The sequence below is a fragment of the Nothobranchius furzeri genome, chromosome 11 (assembly GCF_043380555.1).
Source record: "Nothobranchius furzeri strain GRZ-AD chromosome 11, NfurGRZ-RIMD1, whole genome shotgun sequence".
Taxonomy (NCBI): Eukaryota; Metazoa; Chordata; class Actinopteri; order Cyprinodontiformes; family Nothobranchiidae; genus Nothobranchius; species Nothobranchius furzeri.
The window spans coordinates 53,539,590-53,561,548 of NC_091751.1; the positions used below are offsets into that span (position 1 = coordinate 53,539,590).

At 40.5% G+C, this 21,959-nt stretch overlaps 1 protein-coding gene across 1 annotated transcript; it reads right to left on the minus strand.

The window, feature by feature from the left end:
• Positions 1-3,326: 3,326 nt before the first annotated feature.
• Positions 3,327-9,611, minus strand: tfa (transferrin-a). The gene is made up of 17 exons (XM_015956931.3): positions 9,471-9,611; positions 9,227-9,375; positions 8,762-8,864; positions 8,481-8,672; positions 8,118-8,247; positions 7,908-7,963; positions 7,543-7,706; positions 7,272-7,419; positions 7,015-7,178; positions 5,071-5,167; positions 4,946-4,966; positions 4,699-4,863; positions 4,468-4,618; positions 4,317-4,384; positions 4,069-4,217; positions 3,736-3,928; positions 3,327-3,626 (listed from the first exon to the last, which is right to left on the minus strand). The coding sequence occupies exons 1-17, from the start codon at positions 9,508-9,510 to the stop codon at positions 3,583-3,585; spliced, it is 2,034 nt and encodes a 677-aa protein (XP_015812417.3). The 5' UTR covers positions 9,511-9,611; the 3' UTR covers positions 3,327-3,582.
• Positions 9,612-21,959: the final 12,348 nt, after the last annotated feature.

Below are 21,959 nucleotides of genomic sequence, written 5' to 3' on the forward strand. Positions count from 1 at the left end.
TACAGATTGGATGACTCTCTGCCAAGGATATGAAGAGGACATCAATGCCATGACTTGATGTGTCACTCACTATTTAAAGTTCTGTGTAGAGGACATCATACCCACCAGAACAGTAAGATGCTTCGCCAATAACAAACCCTTGATCACCAGTGAACTGAAGAATCTGCTAAATGAGAAAAAAAGAGCCTTCAAGGAGGGAGACATGGAATTATTGAGGAGTATACAGAAGCAACTGAAGATCAAGATCAGAGACAGCAAGGTGGCATACAGGAAGATGCTTGAGAACAAACTACAGAGGAACAATATCAGAGATGTCTGGTCAGGAATGAAGAAAATCACAGGCTTCAAGCAGAGGAAGGATTGCACAGATGGCAGCCTGGACACAGCCAATGAACTGAAAAAGTTCTTCAATAGGTTCAGTTCAGGAACAAACCCAGCATCCTTCTCGCCTGTCCCCAGCCAATCAGACATCCCATCCTCCTCTGATCCAACATTTTCCTGTCACACGCCAGCTCTTTTGTCCTCTAACGCAGTCATGGACTCTTCTGGTTCTATAAATCTGAAGTCAGGTGAAGAGGCAGCTGGAGAAATGAAACAGGAACAAGGCTGCAGGTCCAGATGGTGTCAGCCCCAGAGTACTGAAGGCCTGTGCAGGGCAGCTCTGTGGGGTTCTGCAGCACCTCTTCAACCTCAGCCTGGCCCAGGAGAAGGTTCCAGTCCTGTGGAAGACATCCTGCCTTGTTCCAGTTCCAAAGAAAACTCGCCCATCAGTCAATGACGACTACAGACCGGTTGCCCTGACATCCCACATCATGAAGGTCCTGGAGAGACTCCTGTCGGTCCACCTGAATAAGCAAACAAGAGCCCCCTTCAGACAGGCCATGAAAAACGGAAATGTTCCGGACTCTGTCCGTAAGACCTTTGTGTCTGAATACAAACATCCAGATAACGTGTTCCGGAATTTTACCGGACGAAGCCCCTAGTAACAGGTCCGGACTTGTTACAGACAGGGTGGCTGCTTCAGACTAGTGAGGTAAAGTTCCGGACAAGGGGGAGGGGGAGGAGGAGGGGACCGGGGACGCTGTGCGCACCCAGATAGCCCGCTCCTGTAGCATGCGGCGAACCACGCAGCTCGCCTCCTACGGTACCGCCTAGATGCGGGACGGAGCGCTTCACACCGCTTCAGTGATTCCTTTAACCACTGAGCTTCATCATCCAGGTCTCTTATGCGTCTTCGTGTGCGCAGAATTATGCTTAAGCGCCTCGTGATTTTTATCTTGAGAGGCGCTATAGAAATTATATTTTCTTCTTCTTCTTAACATGAGTCCGATCCCCCCCCCCCCCCACCACCACCACCACCGTCAGACATCTGGAACTTTTCCCTGCTGTGTGAACGTAGCCGAAAGGACAAGTTCCGGTACAAAAGTGGTGTGTCTGAAAACACAGTTCTGGTTAAAAACCGGATTGAATTGTCCACAAATGTTCCAGAATGTCTATCTGAAAAGGGCTAAGGACATATCAGGACCCGGTGCAGTTTGCTTATCTCCATGGAGTTGGAGTTGAAGATGCCATCATCCAACTGCTTCCAACTCAGAGCCTGAGGAAGTTGCAGCCGCAAACGAAATGTAGCGGGAAAACAGGTAACGAAACTGTTCTGTGTTTTACAAAAGAACTACAGCATGGAACGGAAGAGTGTCTTCAGTCAGAGGCTTCTTCAGTTTCGCTGCAACACTGACCGCTACTGGAGATCCTTCCTGCCAACAGCCATTGTAATATACAATAACTCTTTGACAACTTGATTATTATTATTATTATTATGAGCAACTACAGCAATCAATTTCCCTCTGGGATTAATAAAGTATTTTTGAATTGAATTGAATTGTCATAATTAATAAATCTAAAAAAATAAAAATTTCATGACAGCACTACTTTTAATCTCCTCCTCACTATTCATAAAGCTATGGCTAAACCAAAGATAGGGCCTACAGTGTCAAAAAAATTAAACACTCCAAAAGAAAACGATGAAAAATGCACATACACAGAACTGCATAAGATGACAACAAATGAAAACTTATAATAAAAAAGGAAACTAAATGACAATAAAGCACGTCACAATTTGACAACACTGTCCCACAAACACAAATTGAGTCCCAGAGACAGGAAGAGTAGCCAATGGTTTGATGCACATTACCATTCATTTACAACATAAAAGCAGGGCAAAGCATCAACAAAAGGTGTCCAAAATGTCTCACACAAAATAAATAAATGAAGGGGGAGGGGGTACACATTGTTACTGAAATGTGAGGCCCACAAAACCTGTTAACACACTTAAAATAATAAGCACACAGGAAACGGTTATTATGCATTGGAGCCATTAAATAACCAGTACAATGCTCATCGAAATTTGCTAACTGATCACAACTAAAATAAAACAACAAATAAAACTCAGTGCTGTGATTGGCTCACCTAACCAGTAGAGCTCTGTGATTGGACCAATAGGGATACCAATGCTGTCTGCCATACATAGTGGAAGAAGCCTGGAAGAAGATGAAAATGCATTGTTTTCATAAATAATCGCACTGTGATTGGACAGCCACAATACTGGCCAGGTTTGCGAAGGTTCTAATGGAGCGTTGCTAGACTGACACGCAAAGCAAAATTATTTTGGTTCGTCAAATGACGGTCTAGATTCTAGGCTAATACCTGCATTTAAGTGCATTTTACATTGTGCAGATTAGTGGCTCCAACACATGATTTTCTACTCATGTGTACTTATTATTTTAAGTGCAGTCAATTCTTATCCTTTTTTCAAGTGAGGTTAACTAATCAGATTTTACAGTGCACTGTCCCATTAAGGATAACTTTGGATAGAAATAATAAAGTGTTATCAATAAGATGCTGTTCAGGGACCTTATTATTACCGTATGAAAATTAAATAAATTCAAACTATAAATAGGTAACAATACCCTAAAAACTATTAAAAACATCTAAAACAGAATAAACACCTCAAAACATGTTTTAGGTCAATTTTCTCATCTGTGATCTGCATCAAGAACTATGGAGAAGTGAAATGGCCAACAAAAACATTCATTCAGATAAACTGCATCATCAAATATGTTAATATGCTGATGCATTAGATTAAAATATTTTTATTCTTTACCTTTTTCTGTCATTGTTTTGCATTTTCCTCATATATTTTTAAAAATGTTTTCTATTTGTTATTTAATTTCTAATTTTGTTGTGGAATTTTTAAAAATTTCATTTACTTTTTATTACATTTGTAGGTGTATGAGCTGAAAGAAAGAAACCACACAATCCACATAAAGGAGCATTTGAAAGGCTTTATTTGAGAAAAGGCAGGTAGTTTTAAACAGTACAAAGGAAGTGTAACTTTTTCTAAGTCATTAAAACATTAATGATTGTGTGATTAGTGATTTGAAAGTTGCCTGTTGAACAAAAACTGGAATACAAAAGTATCATATTTTTTGGATGAAACTCAATGAATTGCGGGTCATCAAGTGTAGGAAAGTGTGGGTAAATATCAGCAAGCAGACCGAGGTGCTGCACCCATCCACTGCTCCTTTAGTCCTGCTGACAGGAATGGAAAGAGCAAGATTTCTCCAGATCTGATGGGAAAAAGAAAAAGAAAAACTTTTTGGAAAATGCAGAGCAGAAAAATGCTTTAAAGGGTATAAAAAACATTTTTTTTGTTACTAAATTGTGATCAGCACAAACCTGAAGCTGTTTCAGTGCACTGTCTGAGTCCAGACATGGCCGACATGTATTCTTGTCCCAAAAACTGGCTATAAGAAGTTCCAGATGCAACCTCCTGGAGACATTTGGTGGAGTCCTTGAAGAGGAGGTTGTTTCCATTCTCAGACTGGAAAAGTCTGAATGTGGGGTCGCTTCCGCTGGTTCCGAACTTGGTCTGCACAGAAACATACTTTAGAGCCACATCCAAGCAGAATTAAAGAATTTAAATCTGGGGTTTGGTATTTTCCCCACACAAAAAAATGTCCAGAAGAAGTTATTAAAACATTTAAAGCAACCTTAAAACAGATCACTGACCTGCTGGTCATGGAGGATGCGGACCACCTCGCTGCGGCTCTCTGGACGAGTCACCACAGCATGCGCTGGCACACTTGCCAAGTGACAAGTCTGGTACTCACTAACTGGGACTGGATCCTTCCCAGGGCAGATCAGCCGGTAGCTGTCAGCTAGAACAACAATTTACAAACCAGTGACACCGTTCAGATGGACGTGTGAGTTGTACATGAGAGAACGCTGCAGATTGATGGTATAAAACAGCTTCCTACCGTCGCTGCTTTCAAGAACCGTCGTGTGTTTAACAAAGGCAACATCTCCTGCATCCTCAGCCAGACATCTGAAATGATACACAGAACACTTTGTGAAAAGGAAATTCATCAAATTTAAATCAAGATATTGATGTCATGTGTTTGGCTGTGCCTGAGGGCTCCAGTGTAGCCATAGTACTGCTCATTGGCACTGGCTTTGCACTTGGCTTCATCTCCCACGGTCTGGCCGCTGCCTTTGCACTGTCGGCACAATGGAGAGCTGGGCTCCAGTCCCGGGGCGCAGCCACTGCTGAAGAACTTAGCTGGAGGGAAGAAGATATGCTGTCAGACTCAAACAGCCCATCAGTTGATGCAAATGAAAGTGAAACAATCGGTCACTGACTGAAGTCGCAGTCCTTAGTCTGATCGTAGATGAGACCCATGGGGATGTTCCAGCCAGCAGTTCTGCCAAAGCCTGTGTGACAGGATCGCTTTCCCTTCAGGTTTGCCCAGGTCACTCCGGAAGACTTCTTCACCACAGCAACAGCATAGTAAGAGGAGGCTGCAGCTGAGAAAAGAGCATTAAAAGCATGTTTAGTTGATAAAAAAATGAGTAGTCTGTTGTTAAAGCGTGAAGATGGGTTCAATACCTCCAGAAGAACCGCAGAGGGCTGTGGAGAAAAGAAAACGTGATGCAATAATTTGTAAGAACATACAAATGAACATTGGATAAAGCCTTTTAAATTTTTGTTTATCCATTGTTTAAGTGTTATACCTGAGTCATACTGCTCCACCATGGCAGGAACCAGACCACACTTTCCAGCTGTGTAAACCTGTCCTCCATCCACTGCCATTGCATCTGCCTCTTTACGCTGCAGAACAAATCAAACAGGGATCACAAACAAACTGATGCCTCTATAGGGATGTAAGAAAATATCTACACGCTGAAACTTTGCAATGTTTTGTTTTCAATTCAAATTCAAAGATACTTTATTAATCCCAGAGGGAAATAAGAGTTTCAATACACACAATTCTGAGACCAGGACAAGAATTGGTGACTGTGGTCATTCGCAACCCGAGTCGCGCTACCTTTATGATAATGAATTGTAGAGATGAAAGAAAATAGCAATTTGGCAATATACCGTGATTAATTTTTTCCTGCGATATTATATCGATATTCAAAAGCCATGTATCAAATTTTAGGAAGCTTGTACATGCAAACATTTGTGCTTTTTTCCCCCTGTTCTTTTGGTGCGATTCAAACGCAGACCGCTAGATGGCAGCAATGTTCAATGGGTTTTGTTTCCACCATTGAAATCTAAATCCCTTCATTATGGTTCAGATATATCATGTAAAACATGATATGTATCAGAAAACATATTTAAAACATATTTTTAAACATATGACATTTTTGTAGTTTATTTTTTAAACAGTAAACACACTTTTAATCATTTTTGAAATCTTTTTATACTTAAATTTTTATTTTTGTTTTTGTGAAGTGCCTGGTGATTGTTATCTTGAGAGGCGCTACATAAAAAATAATTTCTTCTTCTTTCTTCAGTTTGGAAAGTTAAATTTTCCTACAATAAATTTAGTCTAAAAAAATCGCTTTTATGGCCTGGCTGAATGTATCGCAACATATTGTGATATATCATATTGTCTTCCCTGTATTGTGATACGTATCGTATCACTGGAATTTCACCAACACACTTCCCTACTGAATTGAAATGTAAAGCGGAGTATCATTTTTTTATTGCGAATGTACACGCAAACATTTACTGTAATTATTTTGTGAGGTGCAATTCAAACTCTGACTGCTAGGTGGCAGCAGTTTTCATTCTGGTGAAACAATAACAACTTACAATAAAACTGGATGTGTCTTGTAAGCATCTGACCTGAGTTTTCCAATTAATTTCCATTTTAAGAACACAGAGCCTAAATCTCCTCCCTTTTCGGTCGACTTGCGGGTCCCCGGAAAAGCAAAAGTGAATGCAAGCGAACAGGCATTATAAAGCTATTTTATAATTCGCTTCACCTTACGCCCTGAATCGCACAAATGCCGTACTTCAATGTAAATGAAAATTAATGATGTGTGTTTCAACCATTATTATCTTGTATTTTGAGATTTATCAGCTTGTAAAATTTTTTAATTACCATGACTACAAATCATACGTCGGCACATCGCATATATGACATCACCACAGACTCTCCTATGCCCTAGCGTAGTTGCTACTTACCATATGGCAAGATTTATGGTGGTTCTTTTCACCTGATCTTAAAACCATTTTTCCTCTGCTTTTCTCCTTGTTTGGTTCAATTACTTCATTTTAGTGATGCACATTTGTAGTCCTGGGCGTATTTTCACACAAACCTAAAATAACTTTGCCGTCATTCAAAAGAAGCATTTTCTTGGCATCAGAGTGTGTTTTTAAAATTCACTGACATCATATGTTAATCCATGGCACATAACAAATTTGGAGTATGAAATAGCTCTTATAGCCCATGGACTTGCATTCATTCATTTGCTCTTATGGAGACTTGTGGTGCAGAAGTAGAAGTGCGTGACTCCCTATTGCAAATACTGTCTGACTTGTAGTATTGCAGAATATCATATCGTCTCCTCCGAGTTGTGATAAATATCATATCACCAGATTCTTGCTAATACACACCCCTACCTCCATACATTCATTTTGGAAACACTTTTTCCATCAGATTTTACCATAATCTTCTTCAGGCACTCGTCAACTGTTGGGGCGTTCTGGCACTCAATGGAGGCGCTGTTTCCGGTCAAGCTATTGATGCTCCACGTGTCACACTTTGCTGTCTCTGCATGGCCCACAGCGCACCATTTAATAGCAGGAGATGCAACACCTGGGGTCTGCTCTGAGGGAGTAAATAATGAACACAAGTCAGGTGCAAGTCACTCTTTCAGTTGGGTTTAATGCTCATTGCATCTTTGTGTCTGCTTGCTTTTACCTTTCTTGAGTGATCTGAGGATACTCATGTATTGAGCACCTAGATACAGGAAGGAGTCCATATTTGGAGGCAGCTTCACCAGTTTTTGGGTTGAATCCTTGAACATCAGATTCTTGTAAGGTGGCTTAGAGGAGAAGAGGTTGAAGTTCTGAAAATGACATCAGACCAACCAAATTACAATGACTTCAGCCAGTGGAAATCTCTCTGATTCCATTTGAGTATGTTTCGTACATCACAGTTAATGGTGTTTCTTCTGTCTTTGTTACTTTACCTGTACTCCACTGAGGCTGTTCCAGATTAACTGTGTGAGCTGTGGGTCCTTTCGGGAAATCACAGCATGAGCTGGCACTCTGGCCAGGTTGCACAATCTATAGTTGTCAATAGATTGTCTGGTGTTGTCCTTGCACAGCAGTTCATAGTTTGCTTTATCGGAATCTACGAGAGTAAAATTGAAGCAATTTGGCTTTTATTAATCAATAAATGTATCCAAACAAAAAGTTTCACCATCCTCCCTGCTTTACATTTTATGCAAAAAAAATATTAAAAAATTCAAGTCAAATTTTAAATGTCAAAAAGGACATTTGTCATAAAATGAACTGTGTTGCATTGCTTCATGATGTAGATGTAGACACTGACCAGGTACAGTGAGATGCTTGACAAAAGCCACATCTCCAACTCCATCTGCCAGACACCTGTTTGATAAAGCAGCTTGCATTACTGTAAGAAGTGTATTTGTGTTTAATCCAGAAGAGAATTTTTGATAAAGGGGAAACAAACTTCAATGAATAAAGGTGGAGGAGGATGTGTAAAGGATGTCAGAGATCAGTTAGAATCTGGTTTACTCACTGGAAGGCACCATTGTAGTCATAGTATGGCTCCCTTTGGGACTTAGAACAGTCTCCCTTGCATAGTTTACAGAGTCCGGAGCTGCGCTCTGCCCCCGGGACACAGCTGGCATTGAAAAAGCTGCTCACCGCTGCAACATGGGAGAAAGGGATTTTTTTGTCAACTTTTAGGACAAATTTAGTAGTAGTGAGACGAGTTTTTCTATTCCAGCCTTACTTTATTCATCTTATTTGTATCATCTTTGTTTCTTTGGGTTTGAAAATCAAAAAGGTAAAACATGCAGCCCGATAAACAGAAATGTTTAAGTCTTCTGCTTTTTTTTTTACTTTTGCAAACTAAAAATAAAAAAGATTGAAAACTTACCCTCCTCCACTTTTCTGTCTTCAATGCCGGCCCATTGAATTATATCCTGGGCCACCAGAGTTCCAATGGGCATATTCCAGCCTGCAGATTTCCCTAAACCAGTGTGGCAAGATTTCTTCCCTCGGAGGTCTCTGATGCCAAATCCAGTTCCCTTCTTCACCACGGCGACTGCATAGTAGCATGTTTCTGAAGCTATATGCGTAGAAATGAAAAAATGAAGTAGGGTTAGAAAAAATGCTTTAGTCATCGGTTTGCTTTTGTTTGACCGGCTGCATAAATACCGGCGCCATAATCCTCAGCAATGATGGGATGCAGGTCGTAGTTGTTCAGTCCAGCCGTGTAAACATCCCCTCCATCCACTGTGATAGCATCTGCTTCACCAGCCTGTTGGAAAAAGCACAATTTAGGTGTTTATTTTCTCCCAATAAGCAACGTATTTTGTTATTGTTGAGTGTACTGTTTCACTGAAGCTAATTTGACAGAGTGACTGTTTTATTCTTAAGAAGTAGGGCCTTTTAAAATATGTGCATAACCTTACAGGATTCAAAAGGTTGAATCTTACTCATACAGATAAGGAATGACATTTATTTATTACAAGTGCATTCAGGAAACATACTCGGATCTATAGCAATAGCCAATTTTACTTAACATTGAACAACTTTTCATATATACAGCCTTGTAAGGTCAAACACTGAATGCATGTTTTTTCTAAACTAGTGCAAGAAATAAATGATGATGATCTTTACCTTAATTGCAATGATGCAATCAAGAGGGCTCTCCCTCTTTACGCATGAGAAGATGGAAGCTGCAGTTGCAAGCTCTGTGCATTTCTGTAATTCTGGCTCCGAAATGACGCACCATTTCACCGTCTCTGCAGGGGCTGCAAAGACGGTGGCTGCAAAACAACAAACAAACAAAAAAGACAGTTTTAAAGCATGGATTAATATCATAATTAAAACTTCACGTGATGGTTGCAAAAGTCCTTTTTACCGAGGCATCCGAACAACGCCACAAGGAGGAGAGGCTTCATGGTCTGTGTGTGTGTGTGTGTGGGTCTCCTGATCTGAGCGGCAGAGCAGACTGTCTGGGAGGGAGCTGAGGCTTTTATACTGGACCCAACTGGACCTGGCCCTCAGATAAAATACCACAGTTTACTCAGGTTTCTCAATGCATGTGCCTGTGTACTTTGATGCACTGATACACAGGAAAAGAGGAGTATCACACAGCACGTCTGAAATTTCCACAGAATGGAAATTCACAGCAACCAGGAGAGCAGAAAAGTTATTTTAATGTTTTAAATCACAGTCCTTTTAATTTTCTATTGTGCCTGGAATCTGTTGTATTGAGCTGCACTGTGCTTCTGTTTGTGGTTGAAGAAATGAATGACAGGACGATTGACTTTTTCATCAACTGATCACTACTTTGTTTAGTGCAACACATGCAATCAAATGCATCAATCCCCTGTAGCCTGTCACAAAACAAAAACAGGTATTCTGGTTACACAACCTTTAAAAATCACCCGGTACAACAAAATGCAATAAAAATACTACAATAGTCATAGTTATAGGTAAATTGCAGCTACTTCTTGTGTTTTTGCAGTTTGTATTTATTTTGAGGATTTTTTTGCAAATGTTTTAGTTCGATATGTTGTACATTAAAGTACTGCAAGACTCAACGGCACAGTTTATTATTAATCTCTTTTAAGTTTCACCAGATAAAATTTAATCAGCTTCAGACACAAATTTAACAATTAAAGTTTAAAATTTTAACATACTTGGTAAAAAAGGTAAAATGTAAAAATGTAGTCATTCTTGTATTTGAAGCTGTAGTTTGGCTGACGTACCTTGCATACAAAGTCAACATTACCTAACACAAGAGCTTAAGGTTCATGTTGATTAGAAAAAAAAATCTTTTTTTCTCAATGTAGCAAGGTCCAACACCACTTCATAATTTTTTCTTCTTCTTTTTTCTCCACATTCCTGGGATGGTGCAAGTTGAGAAGCTCCAGAAAGTGATTCTAGATGAAAGGCATCACCATTTGCAAACTCTGCATCAGATAAGAAGAAGGGCTTTTATCGTATGAAAACACTGAAAAGAGACACAGAAAAATAGTCCTGCAACCGAGTTAATGATTGTGTGAGGTAGGTTTGACCCTTTTGAACTGTCAGGATTGTACCTGTGCATTTTCATGCTTAATTCAGATTTTCTGTACTTATCTAATCACTGATGCCAGAATTATGCAAAAACTGTAAAAGTGACTTTGAAGTCCAAGCATGAAAGTGCAACTGAAATAGGATAATGTGCTTCCCCTGATATAGATTTAGTCTTGAATGAAACATTCTGTAGTTGATTTTGTGATGTTTTTTCTGCAAAAGGGGAGGAAAAGGTCTCACCTTATTAAAACAAGTTTGAATGAAGTGCAACACCCCCCCCCACCCCCCATGCTCTGTCTCATGAGAGACACAAATATTATCGTCATCCCCAGTAGTTAATATCATCCTTTTACTATTGCTGAAGTTTATTTAAAATACAGCTGAGGTTAATATGACACCCCTGCATGAGAGAAAGTGTGTTAAATGCTGTCAGTCTGGACCAAGATTGTCCAGTACCAATTATTTAATTGTCAAGTAATGTAAAAACCCTCCAAAAGACAGAGGCAATGATATACTGTGTGAACATGCTGAGTTTTCATATTATTCTCTACTTGTGGGAGCCAAAGAGGAGTGAAACATGGAGCACCATGAGCAGATTATTTGATGAGCACAAATGAGATTACTTTAAAGAGGGGGATTTGTGTGTTATGCAACACTTTATTTGGACAGCTGCCGTTTAATAAGTAGTTCTTTACTGGCTGATTTGACCATGAACTTAACTTCAGCCTGTCATGACCAAATCCAGACAGTGGGGATGCAGTTTGCTTTGTTAATTTTAAGTCCAACAAACAAAGCTGTGTTGCATCAATTCATGTTTGCCAAACAAAATAGCTTAAAACCCATACATCTGAGAATGTGTCCTTAGTTTAATTGTGGCAGAGTGCAGAAACAAGGGCCTGGGCAGGAGTTGATCCCCAGACTCACACGTGCTGACCAGTCAGCCAAAGGGACATCCCCTTGGCCAAGCAGCCAGGCGCATGATCGATCGGGATACAGTGACACTCACCCTGTCACATATTTATAAAGACAATACACGTGTGAAGATTTGTTGGCATGTCATAGGGATCTGTATTATCAAGTGACTGAAGTCTTTGGTGCTTCAGGATCTCCACATTTCTGCCAATAACATTCTTAGATGCATAATTGTAAGAGATGAGGCATCTGATTTGGAAACCTGACAGAATGGTGCTCAGATGTTCTGCTGACCTGACATAAGCGAGCCCTGTGCATGGCAGAAGGACGTAGTTTTCACCTTCTGGCCAAATGCACAAGTATTTTGGCATTTTTGTGAACCCTCCAAGCAGGATTTGAGTTTGTGTTTGCTTCAAAGCCAACAACTCAACTCTGGATTAAAACACAGCAAATTCAACAACCTAACCGGAAGTAATTCTGGATGGAGGTGCAGTGCCGCCGAGCCAGGTGTTTCATTACGAGGCCGCTATAATTGGTGCGGATTGGGCTCTAGCGGAAGAAAGCCGAATGCCTCTCCTTGTGTACAGATGTGGGTGCAGCTAAGACAGTGGTGGGTGACCTGGCCTTGCTTTGGTTTAGTTAAATAAAGGTTGTATTTTTAATTGAAAGTTTCCTTTTTGTGAAGCATGAGCAGGACTGAAGGTGCCGTGTTCTGTGTCCCTTTGGTCCCCAGCCCCCTCCTGTTCTCACTCCAGGTTCTCCTCTTGTGTCTCCTTGTGTTCTCTAGGCTTCCCTCATGTTTCCTCCTAGTCACCCCCTGGTAGTTCCTATTTGATTTTGTATTAGTCCTCCTCACCCCTCTAGTTATTAGTTGTTTGTCTTTGCCCTTAGTCTTTTGGTTTAGTTATTTAGTGTTTTATAGGTTATGGTTTATCTTCCCCCCTGCTTAGTTCTTTCCCCCCATTTAGTTTATTGATGACACCTGACTTCCCTCTAGACCTCACTCCTCACACGTTTCACCTGTTCCTCTGACTGCTTTCCTCTGTGTTTAAAAACCCCGTCTTGTCCCTCAGTGTTTGTTGGTCCATTGTATTTGTCAGCGTTGTTCTGTCATCCTCAGGAACTCCAGGGTCTTGCTCTGGGATTAATAAAGTATCTTTGATTTGATGAATGAGCTTTACTTTGTACTTTAGTTTTTTTTTCTGATTTTTGGTTTGGCTTCCTGCCCCTTGGGATATTCACCCATCATCCTAAATAAAGGATTTCACTTTCAGCAACCACTCCTGCCTCGAGTGATCTGGTGTTCTGCAATTTGGGTCCTAACCTCCTGCTCTCAGCATGACAGAAGGTTGAACAAGGAATGTACTTTGAGCTGAATGCCGATGAGGTATTGGTTTAGAGTATTAATAACGTTTTGGTGTCTTTTTAGCGTAGGATTAACAATGTGTGTTTGAAGAAGAAGAAGAAGAAAATATCAATTCTATAGCACCTCTCAAAATAAAAATCACGAGGCGCTTCACAAAAACAAAAACAAAAAATATAAAAATTGTAAAATTATAAAAAAGCATTTAGAAAATGTTTAAAAATATATTTAAAATGAGCAAGAATAAGCAACTGCGATTTAAAAGAAAAAATGTTAAGAAAGAGAGAGAGTGAATAGGAAAGAGGGAAATCAGTGGATCCTGAGGAAGGTGGAATAGGTGGGGAGAGCAGAATAAAGAGAGAGTGGTGAAGAAGGTCATACAAAAGTCAGCTTGAACAAGTGAGTCTTCAGCTGTTTTTTAAAGGAGTTCACTGAGTCCACTGATCTCAGGCTCAGGGGGAGAGAGTTCCAGAGTCTGGGGGCCACAGCAGCAAATTATCTGTCACCTTTGGTCTTAAGTCTTGTGCTGCACAACCAGTAGGCTTGTATCACTGGACCTCAGGGACCTGCTGGGGGTGTAGGGACTAAGAAGATCACCAATATAAGATGGTGCTTGTCCGTGTAAGGCCCTAAAGACCAGAACCAGGATCTTGAAATGAACCCTGAAGTTGACTGGCAGTCAATGAAGCTGGAGGAGTAGCGGTGTGGGTGTGTTTGGAGAACTTGGTCAGAAGCCGAGCACAGGCATTCTGAACCACCTGCAGACGGTTCAGGGAGGTTCTGCTCAGACATGTGAAAAGAGAGTTGCAGTAGTCTAAGCGTGAGGAGATGAAGGTGTGGATAGCTGTCTCAAGTTCAGAGCGGGACAGAATGGGACTCGGCTTTGCAATGTTCCTGAGATGGAAGAAGGAAGAGCGAACAAGAGAACTGACATGAGAATCCAGGGTGAGATCTGGGTCAAAGGTCACGCCAAGATTCCTGACGAAAGGTTTGGTGTGAGAAGCAAGCTGACAAAGAGAGTCTCTGACTTTGGGAACCAGCTTGTCTGGGGCACAGATGAGGATCTCAGTCTTATCTTCATTCAGCTGTAGAAAGCTCCCAGCCATCCAGGTTTTGATAGAGTCTAAACTGGTGTGTAACAGCTGCAGCTTAGACATCTCATGGGGCTTAAAGGAGATGTGCAGTTGGATGTCATCTGCATAAAGATGGTAGGGGATTCCTTTGAAGGAGCTCAGGATGTGCTGAAGAGGGAGCAGATAGAGGAGAAAGAGCAGAGGCCCCAGCACAGAACCTTGTGGGACACCATGGGTAAGGGAGGTGGTAGAGGACCTAAACTTGGAGACGGCCACAGAAAAGGAACGCTCAGAAAGATAAGAGGAGAACCACTCCAGAGCAGTTCCTGATAGGCATACCCAGTCTCACGGTCACTTCCGCTTCCAGTTGGCAACAAGATGGCGCCTGTGCTTGGCTTAGCCGCAGTCACCGTCCACTTTTTCAAACTTTTCTCCACTAACCTCCTCTTTTCCTTCTTGCTCCTGTCTGCGATCCTCTTCAGTAGTGTCTCTGCTACCATCTCCTATGATCGCCAGACTCTTCTGTCCTTCCGTTCATTCACGATTGCCCAAGATGCACCGAGGACGTATCATCCTGTTTGTTTACCTGAGTGGCGCACTGGCCCGGAGCCAAACGACGGTCCCGAGCAGCCCGCCTCTGGCTATGTTTGTCCTGTCCCGGGAAAACGTCGGAGGAAAAGAGGTGAACGAGCAGGAATCCAGGTGAGAATAAGACTTCTCTTAAAGCGTGGTTTATCTGGTAAACATCGGCACGATCTTCTAGCTTCTTGTCCTTTGTTTGGTGACCTGAGCGCCACTTCCGCATTCCCGTCAGGCCGCATTGGGACGCGGTTCATCCGTCCCAAGTTTTTTAAGGTCGGTTTATCCTCATTCCTCAGTGGTTTCTCCTCCTGTTCCCTCCATAAGTGGTTTTTATAAACACCGTGGATCTAACCCTGCTAATTTACATCCACTAACTCCAGCTGTTTCTGTAGTTTCTGATTCCTCCTCCTCACTCAGCATGGCCCTATTGAACACCCGCTCTGTTAACAATAAGTCCTTCCTGCTCAATGATCTAATTCTCTCTAAAAACCTGGATTTTCTGTTTCTGACTGAAGTTTGGCAGCAAACATCTGATTATTCGGCTCTGATTGAACTCTGCCCGAGTGGTTATTCTTTTCTTAGCCAGCCCCGGGGTTCTGGTCATGGTGGAGGCCTAGCTGTTGTTTTCAGAGACCATCTTCCATGTAGCTCTACAACCTCTGGTCACTTTGCTTCCTTTGAACTGCAGCTGATTAAAGTCGGGCATAAGGACCCGTTCAACTGTGCTGTGGTCTATTGTCCACCTGGTCCAAACAGTTCTTTCCTTCAGGAGTTTAGTGACTTTCTATCCTCCACTGTGACGCTGTCCAGACTGGTGATTGTTGGTGATTTTAACATCCACGTTGATGATCCCTCTGATCACTTTGCCATGAATTTCTCCAGCCTTAAGGACACCTTCGTCTTTACCCAATATGTTTCTGGCCCCACACACACACCAGGGGTCACACTCTGGACCTTGTTTTTACCCTGGATCTAAATGCTGACAGTGTTTGTCCTGAGGATGTTTATATTTCAGATCACCATTGCATTTTCTTTAACTTGTCCGTTTCTGCGTCCCTACCTCCTGCTCGCCGTATGGTTAGTTCTCGTTTTCTTAATGAGAACACAGCTAGCAATTTTTCTGCTGCTTTTTATCCACCCTGTTCTTCTGATAACGACCCAGATTCCTTACGTTCTCAGTTCAACAAGCACTGTCTCTCCATTCTGGACAACATCTGTCCTGTCAGAACCAGATCAGTTCCTGCAGTGAACCCTACTCCCTGGTTTACTGACAGCCTTCGCAGCCTGAAGCGCCAATGCAGAAAATTTTAGCGTTTGTGGAAGAAAACCCATCTCCACATCCATCTGCTGCACCTAAAGGATCTACTGACATCCTTTAACTCTGCAGTCAGAGACGCTAGGGTTTCCTATTTCTCCAACCTGGTGTCCCAGAGCAAAGGGAAACCCAAGGTGCTGTTTACACCATCAGCAGTATCGTCTCTCCTGCCTCTCTTGCAGCCTCCATCCACTCTGTTGCAGACTGTGAGAACTTTCTGTCTCCCATGCTCTGAGTTTATCTAGATGCACTGGAGACTTAGCCTATATATGTGAATATACAGTCTGGCCATGACCCATTGACGGCTCTCAGTCGTGGGGCGGGATCTATGGTTGTTTTTAAAACTGTTTCTGCATGCTGGCCAACAGACAATGCGACGTACTCACTGCTACGGATGTCAGTCAATGGGACAGCCATGCAATGTCAAAGATGTAAATGTATCCTATTTCTAAATAAAATATTTAAGTACCTTTATCTGCTATTGACTCAAAGAAAAGCCTGAGTCTAAATAGTCCAAATTTGATGCCAAAGTCATTTTAAACAAGCCATCACCATCTTTGTTTCGCCCAGTTGGAATAAGATCCCACCCACCCACCAAACTTATTTCTGTGATTGACTGACCAAACCAATAGAGCGCTGTGATTGGCCCATCACATCGATAGAGCTCTGTGATTGGCAAGTCACCAGACTGGCCAGGGCTCTGGATGTTCTAACTGAGCGTGGCTAGACCAACACACAGAGCAGAATCATTTTGCCTCTGCTGTCAGTCTAGATTTCTAGGCTACTAGAGATCCACATTGCAGCAGAAAAGAATGCAGAAGGTGACTTTTGCACAATATGTCCCTATTAAAAAGATGAAAGAATCAAAATGTATCAACTAATTAAACCATAACTCAGATTCTACAAATACATATTGAAAAATCTGATTTAAAAATGCAATTTGTTGCTGAAGAAAAATAAAGGAATATGCATCATAGGGAGGACAAAATAAATTTGTGTGACGTTTGAAATATTGAGACACTGAAAGTGTTTTCAATGCTCTGCATCTGCAGCTTTTGTCTGCAGATGTTCTTGTTTGTATGTTCAGACACAGCCGACCGTGTAGCAACCAACCATTTCCAGCTGATCCGATCCAGCACAGCCAAAGGGCCAATGCTCACCTTTGACCCTGACAACTGGGGGCGGTCTTAAAGCTTCGTCTGGGTCATTTTCTTCCAACCCCCTCCTTCTGTTGTTGTAAGTTCATTATTTTCTGTCCGTCAGCAAGTTTGTACAAAAAAATAATCTGTCAGACAACAATCAGGACATGGCTGCTCCAGAAAGCTAATTCATTTCTTTAAATCTTCTTAATCCAATTATGATAGCAGTTTATAGAGCATTCAGTAAATATTTGTCCTTCTAAAGAAGCTTTTGGATTATAATCATGTGTTTTGTGACTCTTCAGACGTGTTTTTGTCGTTTGTGCATGTTGCTTTCTTACAGATGCTCTCGTTGTCAATCTGCACTGACATTTTGATCAGCAGCGTGATAGCATTTCTTGATTTCACAGCCAGCTTGTGCTGAACGAAAAGGGGACTACACACTACACAAGAAGGGACAAAATCTGGCAATGCATTCAATTTTATTTTATAGGATTTCACTTTTAAAAATAAAAGAATATTATTATTATTGTTAGAAGTTGTTCAGAACACTTGTCTGACAGTGATGATCATTCATTCTGTATTAAATCAGCTCAAGCAAGTTAATTTCTAGTATCTAGTATAAAAGATTATTTTCAGAAAATAAAAGCAACATTTGATCACATTTGACTTCAAGTAAATCAATGTTGAAGGTCTAATTAAAATAGTAGGGGTGGGATAAAATGTTAAAAAATTATCTAATTAATTGGAGGCTTTGTAATTAATTGATCTTGATTAATCACATTTTAATCGTTCAAGACAATTTGCACCCAAGTAAGCAAAAATAAAATGTATTTTTTTCTCATTTTTTTCTTTTTTCTTTCTTTCTTTCTTTCTTTCTTTCTTTCTTTCTTTCTTTCTTTTATCTCTTTGCTTCTTTTTCTTTTTTCTTTTTCTTTCTTATTTTCTCTTATTTTCTGTTTTCTTTTTTCATTCTTTTTCTCTTTTCTTTCTCTTTTCTTTTTTTTCGGTCTTTTAGCCAGGCTCTGCTGTTTTGTTAGGTGTGCAGCTTGATGATATTTATTGATGGCCATAAATTGTGATGCTGCACTTTCCAAGCCCTCAATTGGTGAATGCTCTGGCTGAAAGGGGTAATTTTTTTAATGTGTTCTGTTTTTTCTAACAATTGTAATTAACGTGTTAAATTCCCACCCCTACCAAATATATAAAGTTACATCAAAATGGCACTATGGAATATAAATGTGGTGATTTTAAACTAAACGTTTAAGCAAAATGCTAATTCAGACTGTTCTAAAACTGAAGTACGCTCCCAAAAATAAAAGCTGGCTGAAGAGATCCTCCATCTAAGTCTAAGAGTCCCTTAATGAGATTGTGAGTCGATTGAATTATGGATCATTTATCATTTCTTGCAGATAGAACATAGACAGCTAAATTAACTCAAACTATCCTACCATCAAACGGACTTGAAGGTATAGCTCTCTCTTCGCCTTGCTTTTATTTTAGAAAAGCTGTGTCTGAGAAACAAGTCTGAATTAACATGTTATATAATATAATATTGAGAACTGCATATTTGTAGGTGAAATATAAAATTTCTGTACTTATTCATACTTATATTTATTTTTAACATAATTATATGAATCTACATTTAAATATTTAGACATTGCTTTGTTATTCATGAAAATATTTGGACAAAAAAAGGTTCAGATTTCAGAAACAAGCCGTTTTGTTAGGAAGAGCAGTTCATCAATATTATTCAATTCTCAGGTATTTTACATTTACACTGAGAGCAAAGAGTTGTATGTGGCACACAGGCCTGTGACACCAGATGAGTCAACCTAATACCCCCACACACAAACACACGACAAACACACACTTCATACTCCTTTAGAATTTCATTGCAGATCTCAAGTCACTTCCACAAGGTTTTACATCTCCGGGATAAAAAAGTTTCAACAGAACATCATTCCTGCACCTTTAACAAGGTGGACTGAAATTATTTTTCCAGCCACAAATGTTATCCATGGCATGTTAAGGGTCAGAAATGTTGTGTGTGAGCTTCCAAGTGGTAAATCAAAGACTGACTCGGCAGGATGGGACGTCCTACTTGATTTCTACAGTTTAAGCTTCAGATTTTCGTCTTTTAAATGAAAGGGTTTTTATTTTAATTTTAAAAACCAGCATTTAAAATGCTAAATTTTTTCAAGCTCCATTAAAGTGAGAGAAGGTAGTTTATCTTGGTTACTAAAATCAGGTGATGTGCTCCTGTGAACTCAGATCCAAGATGGCTCAGTGCTCACACATTAACTTCTATTGATCGTTTCTCAGAACCAGACGAAAGGCAAGCAGACGACAGGGGTAACAGCCTGTTATGCAACTTGAACAAACCCGTTCCAAGTGCTGCTGTCACATTTACCTCATTCAGATTTAGCGTGAAACGAGCAAGGGCCATTAAACATGTTGATCATGTCATTGCACATTTTTCTTAAAGAACAATTCTCTTGTCCTTCTGCACAAGTACGTGTGCAGCCGGTCATCCTTGAAGTCCCCTCAGTGATAACTTTTATACCACTATGTGATCAAACATATTTGATCAGGATAAATATCTGCAGATCTGAAAGAGAAAGATGAGAAAAGCCTTCAAATGACACCCTATGTTTGCAGTGGTGACCTCAGAAAAATTTCTTAAGGGTGGTCAGATGGGGCTAGAGGGAATTTGGGGGTGGCACTGACCAAATAGGTTCTTGTGGTGACTTTGGGAGAGTTCAGCCTGTGGCGATGGATTGCACGCTCCTTAAGACAAATGCAATAAAAGGTATTTTAGAAATGTTGGCCAACTGAAAAATGTAATGATGAAAAGTCTGAGCATGTACAGCACTCAATATTTAGTTGGGGCTCCTTTAGCCTGGATTACTGCAGCAATGCAGCGTGGTATGGAGTCGATCAGTCTGTAGCACAGCTCAGGTGTTATGAGAGCCCATGTAGCTCGGAGAGTGGCCTTCAGCGCTTCTGAATTATTGGGTCTGGTGTACCGCATCTTCCTCTTCATAATAACCCATAGATTTTACGTGGGGTTAAGGTCAGGTGAGTTTGCTGGCCAATCAAGAACAGCCATACAATGGTCCTTAAACCAGGTACTGGTAGCTTTGGCACTGTGTGCAGGTGCCAAGTCTTGTTGGAAACTGCATCTTCACAAAGTTGGTCAGCAGCAGGAAACATGAAGTGCTCTAAAACTTCCTGGTAGACAGTTGCTCCGACCTTGGACCTCAGAAAACATAATGGACCAACACCAGCAGATGACATGGCACCCCAAACCATCACTGACTGGAAACTTTACACCGGACCTCTTGTTGCTCTCCTCTCTTCCTCCAGACTCCGGGACCTTGATTTCCAATGGAAATGCAAATTTTCTTTCATCAGTGAACATAACGGACCACTCAGCAGCAGTCCAGTCCTTGTTGTCTTTAGGCCAAGCGAGACACTTCTGATGCTATCTCTTCTTCAAGAGTGACTTGACACAAGGAATGCTGAAACCAGGTCTTGCATAAATCTGTGTGTGGTGGTTCTCAAAGCACCGACTCCAGCTGCAGTCCGCTCTTTATGAATCTCTGTTTCACAATCCTCTCCAGGGAGCGATTATCGCTATTGCTTGTATACTTTTTTTCTTCCACATCTTGTCCTTCCCTTCGCGTCTCTGTTGATGTGCTTGGAAACAGAGCTCTGTGAACGGCCAGCCTCATTAGCAATGACCTTTTGTGTCTTGCCCTTATTTGCATTGGTCTTAATTGATATTCTAATTTTCCGAGATACAGAATTTAGGATTTTCATTCATTTTCAGTTATAAACTTCAAAATTAAAGAAATAAAAATTTGAAATATATCAGTCCGTGTGTAATAAATGAATCTGTATACACGTTTCACGTTTTGAATGGAATTACCAAAAGAAATAACTGTCATGATATTCTAAGTTTGTGAGCAGCACCTGTAGGATAGTTTGCTGGTGAACAGCAGCAACATATTAAAATTTGTTTTAAAGTCTAATTACTCAATAGTTGTATATTTTTATTGGGTTTTACATTAATGTCTTGATTAAATGAAATGGTTTGTTTACACATTAACACAATTTATTAAAGAGCACTGGTCTTTGATGCAGGAGCACCATTTTTGATCATTTTTAACAAACTACAAACTTTTACCTTATTTGCTAAATTAAAGCATTGTTGTTGTGCTTTAATGTTTATTTTTTATAACCCAACCTCAATTTATTCGTCTTTATTCCTGACTGCTTTGGAGTCCTCTTTGGTCTTCATTATACAGACAGAATCTGTAGTATCCACAACAGACTCAATACGTTTGATTATCTATATCAGGGGTTCTCAATCCTAAATCTAGAGGACCGGTATCAGCATGTTTTTGTTGTTTCGCTGCTCCAACACACTTCATCAGTGGTTGAATCAACTGTTCAGCAGCTCATCAAGCTGCCTGTTAATCACCTGCTGATGAAAATCAGGTGTGTTGAAGCAGGGAAACAACTAAAACAATGTGTTTACAACTTTATTGTTTGAAGTCTGCTTCAAAACCCCAAAAACCTCCATTCAATTTGCAGTAGAAACCAATCAGGAAGAGATTTAATACGTTTCTTAAATTTCAGCAAGTTCATGGAACAAATCTTGGAACTTTTTTGTACCAAGCCACGCTAAAGCAATTTTCTATGATAATTTTCACCTGAGTTTCCTATTAAATGTGTAATACGCCTGTATATTTCAGTTCATCTGATTCAGAATCGATCTGTTCAAAGATTATTTTAAATTAGCCAACAAAATAAATCTAATTTGTAAAAACTAAAACCACTTTCTGGAATCAGTTTATGGTGGCTTCTGGAGAGAGAAAAGCCACAGCTTAGGCTGAAATCCCTCTACAGATATTCTTACAGCAACCCAGCTGTG